Below are 4,897 nucleotides of genomic sequence, written 5' to 3' on the forward strand. Positions count from 1 at the left end.
TGAATAAAATAAATACTGGGAATGGGTTGTTCGATCTGCGATATCGAACTGAACTGTCAAAACCGCTCACCATCACGCACAAACACACATTAAAACTTAATGCCGTATTCATAAACGAAAATGTAAACTATTACATAAAAACAATCAATTGACGAAATACCATTAGAAATAAGATAAGGTTAAATAAATAAAATGATACATATTACAACCAACTAAAATACCGAGTAAACTTAAATAAAATAAAATAAATAAACAAAAAAGAAACAACACTAAAATAATTTATTCGATTTACAATATCGAACTACCACACACAACCGCGCATTAGAATTTACTACGAATTAATACCGTATTCACAATGAAAATATAAACGATCGCACAAAACGATCAAAACGCGTAAGATGTGGACAGATAATAAATAACAGAAATACATAACACGACACTATGAATATAAGACAACCTCAAATAGTGGAACTATATACCTTATTGAACGAAACTGTCACACAATATAACAATTCACGAAATTCCCCATAAACAAATAAATTGAGCCTCAACATAAATTACTCAAGATAACTGGAAGAAAAACGTTATTATGGGAGAACAACGATAACGCGTAGTACACGTACGACAATTCCACAGAGCAATAAAAGTCGCACTACCACCTCCACTATTATTCGCAAGTAAGATTCCGATACAGGTGCCTTGAACGTTCTGCATCAGCATAGAAGGTTCCAAAAGCTTCCCAGACGCACCGTAGATTTTTCAACAAGGACACGTTGCCACGCGCCTTGAACATTCCCACAGGCATCAGCAGGAAAGGTTCCAGAAGCATCGCAGACACAACTTCAGCAAAAGACGAAACCAGTATAATATCCTCATTTCATCACGTACTTTGAATGCTCCCATCAGCACCGGAGAAGGAATATGAGAAGTCAAGACATCAGCGATCACCAAAATCCACGTTCTCTCACGTACGATGGCGGGAACACCAAAACTGCAACATTGCGATTCCCACAGAACCGAACTGTCGCATGACTGTCACCCAGTGGGGGATTTAATTATAAATAAGCCTAGTGACATAGAAACGCGTCTTAGTTACCGGTAGATTATTCGAAGTGTTTATACCGTCACTCCGTCAAGTTGTCTCTTAAATAATTGTCTCGATCAAAAACAAGTTAGTAAAAGTTTTATAAGTATTAACAAGCGATTTACCATCCTGTCAATCAAAATGTTTATACCGTCTTTCTGTCATTTTAAATAATAGTTTCGATCAAAATCAATTGTCTCTAGAATAATTGCGTCAAACGAAATTTATAAGCGTTTACTCCGAAGATTGTTCTACGAATAAGTGTCAAAGTTCGATTAACCGCCGAATTGTACAATAGAACATAGCTGACTATTCGAGGTAAAAGATTTTGTATATTATATCTTGTTTAAAGGATCATCTGTATATCCTCTTCTCTTTTAACTTCGCAGTCGTACAATGTTAAGTATCCGAACAAGGATATCCTTCTGCAGTTGTAGTTGACAAATAAAAATATCAAGTATATAATTTACATGGATTTTATTTGAACATGTTGAATACACAGTAACCGTTCGCTGTATCAACTAGTGATTACGGTGTTTTCAATCACAGAAAACACCTATGGTTTTCGTGTTTCTCTTCCCACTGTTAGCACATAGCTCATCTTTGGGCTAGACCTACGAAGCCACGCTTGTTGCCCACAGGGAACACCATCGCCAATAGATATATTCGTTCTTGCTTACGACTTCATGAATTGCCAAGAATAAAATAATCATTTTTGAATTTCTAATTAAATTAAAATAATTATTCGCTGTGTTAACCTGTGACTACGGTGTTTTCAAATTTTGAAAACACTTACGGATCCTCGCGCTCCTCTCCCACTGTTAGCATATATAGGGCAAGGCTTGCGAAACCGCACGGGTCTCACACAGTGAAGAACATTAATTTCATTTTGATCGTATTAAATAGTGAAAGCAAGAAGGAATCATAGAGATAATAGTCACCCTAGTAAAAGCAAGCTGAATATTAGTTTAACGATTAATCTCTGCTGAAATTAAAAGAGATGAGACCAGGCGTAATATATTAAACAAAATAAATCATATCACGCGGAAAATAAATCTGCTAAATGTACACTGTATCTGCGCTAAACGAATTCGGAGATACTACTAGTAGAGATAGATTCTGTCAATAACAAAATTAACCTAACAAACTTTGTCCCACCAACATTTGTAAAATTTATCCGAATAGAGATTCGAGTATTTACTACATTTACATATGTATAATTATATGTTACAACATTTATAATCGACACTATACCAGTTATAATCGAGTAAAATTGAATAAAATTATAATCTATTGTTACCGTCCCAACCCAGCCACACGGAATTAATCCATGCGGAAATACCAATTATTTATTCCAATCAATTCTAACCCTCTCCACACTAATACTCCTGCCCATAGCAGGTTAGCAAAAATCGTGGAATATAATAGCTAGTCGCAGTAAACGCTAGTTAATGCTACCTACGAATTTCCAAGTTAATAAATAAACTACTAAGACGACCCGTGAATTCAGGTACAACGTTCCGAAGTTCTTCAGGTTTGAGTTCGCACCGAATGTGCGACATAGATCTGGAATCTCATTGACGTTGTTAAACGTGACAGACGAAACTGTACCCGTAGCACAGCAATTCTTTCAACACCAAGTAAAAAAAAAGAGAGAAATAAATAAATAAATAAAAATAAATAAAAAAAAAAATTTTTCGAAATAGTCCTTAGACTATTTCTGGTGGCAGCAACTACCGTATTAATCGGAAGTTTAAATTTATATTTCGATTACTATCGTTCATTCATTATTTTCTTTTCGTTTAAATTAACGACAATCAAAACTAAAAAAAAAAAAATAATAAGTAAATACGTAACATAAGAGCTCATTTTGTTCCATTTTACACGCCGAATAAAGTGCGTATTGTTTCTAATTTCGAAACAGTAGCGACAGCACGCAAAATGGAATCTTTTGTCCATTTTCAGGAAATTTAAAAGCTATTTCGTTAATAATAGCGATATTTCGACTTCTAAGAGCTCATTTTGTTCCATTTTACACGCCGAATGAAGTGCGTATTGTTTCCAATTTCGAAACAGTAGCGGCAGCACGCAAAGTGCATTCTCTTGCTCATTTTCACGAAATTAAACTGTTATTTCGTTATTACTTGAGATATTTCAAAGTTTAAACGATAAAATTGTTCCATTTTGTACGCAGAATGTAATGCGTGTTTTTTCACGTTGAAACAGTACGGGCAAAATTTAATCTTCTGTCCATTTTCAGGAAATTCAACAGTTATTTCGTTAATAATAGAGACATCTCGACGTTTAAGCGCTCATTTTGCTCCATTTTGCATATCGAATGTAAAGCACGCTGTTTTTAACGTTGAATCATTGTCGGCAGCTCGCAAAGTGCGTTCTCTTGCAGATTTTCACGAAATTCAACTGTTATTTCGTTAGTACTTGAGATATTTCGATGTCTGAACGATAAATTTGGTCTATTTTATACGCCGAATGTAATGCGTGCTGTTTCTAACGTTGAAATAGAACGGGCAGGTCGCAAAATTTAATCTTCTGTCCATTTTCAGGAAATTTAAATGCTATTTCGTTAATAATAGCGATATTTCGACTTTTAAGAGCTTATTTTGTTCCATTCTGTACGCAGAATGAAGTGCGCGTTGTTTCTAATTTCGAAACAGTAGTGGCAGCTCGAAAAGTGCGTTATCTTGCACATTTTCACGAAATTCAACTGTCATTTCTTAGTACTTGAGATATTTCGAAGTCTGAACGATAAATTTGGTCTATTTTGTACGCAGAATGTAATGCGTACTTTTTCTAACGTTGAAACAGTACGGGCAAAATTTAATCTTCTGTCCATTTTCAGGAAATTTAAAAGCTATTTCGTTAATAACAGCGATATTTCGAATTCTAAGAGCTCATTTTGTTCCATTTTACACGCCGAATAAAGTGCGTATTGTTTCTAATTTCGAAACAGTAGCGGCAGCACGCAAAATGGAATCTTTTGTCCATTTCCAGGAAATTTAACAGTTACTTCGTTAATAATAGAGATATCTCGACGTTTAAGCGCTCATGTTGCTCCATTTTACATATCGAATGTAGAGCGCGCAGTTTTTAATGTGGAATCATTGTCGGCAGTTCGCAAAGTGCGTTCTCTTGCAGATTTTCACGAAATTCAACTGTTATTTCGTTAGTACTTGAGATATTTCGAAGTCTGATAGATAAATTTGGTCTATTTTGTACGCAGAATGTAATGCGTGCTTTTTCTAACGTTGAAACAGTACGGGCAAAATTTAATCTTCTGTCCATTTTCAGGAAATTTAAAAGCTATTTCGTTAATAATAGCGATATTTCGACTTCTAAGAGCTCATTTTGTTCCATTTTACACGCCGAATGAAGTGCGTATTGTTTCTAATTTCGAAACAGTAGTGGCAGCTCACAAAATGGTATCTTTTGTCGATTTTCAGGAAATATGACTGTTATTTTGGTACTAATTGTGATATTTCGGCGTTTAAGAGCTTATTTTGTTCCATTCTGTACGCAGAATGAAGTGCGCGTTGTTTCTAATTTCGAAACAGTAGTGGCAGCTCGCAAAGTGCATTCTCTTGCACATTTTCACAAAATTCAACTGTCATTTCGTTAGTACTTGAGATATTTCGAAGTCTGAACGATAAATTTGGTCTATTTTGTACGCAGAATGTAATGCGTGCTTTTTCTAACGTTGAAACAGTACGGCCAAAATTTAATCTTCTGTCCATTTTCAGGAAATTTAAAAGCTATTTCGTTAATAATAGCGATATTTCGAATTCTAAGAGCTCA

The 4,897-nt window shown here is 35.0% G+C and overlaps 1 protein-coding gene across 8 annotated transcripts in view; it reads right to left on the reverse strand.

Moving 5' to 3' along the window:
- LOC122577441 overlaps positions 1–4,897 on the reverse strand; it is a 266,783-nt gene that overhangs the window by 80,011 nt on the left and 181,875 nt on the right. The window contains exon 1 of one of the 8 annotated variants that reach the window (XM_043748762.1): positions 660–982. The exons of the other annotated variants lie outside the window; for them this stretch is intronic. Coding sequence (XP_043604697.1) covers positions 660–720 — 61 coding nt within the window. The 5' untranslated portion in view covers positions 721–982. Of the gene's footprint in view, positions 1–659; positions 983–4,897 lie in introns of those variants that run through there. 8 annotated transcript variants of the gene reach the window in all.

The sequence above is a fragment of the Bombus pyrosoma genome, unplaced genomic scaffold (assembly GCF_014825855.1).
Source record: "Bombus pyrosoma isolate SC7728 unplaced genomic scaffold, ASM1482585v1 HiC_scaffold_4710, whole genome shotgun sequence".
NCBI lineage: Eukaryota > Metazoa > Arthropoda > Insecta > Hymenoptera > Apidae > Bombus > Bombus pyrosoma.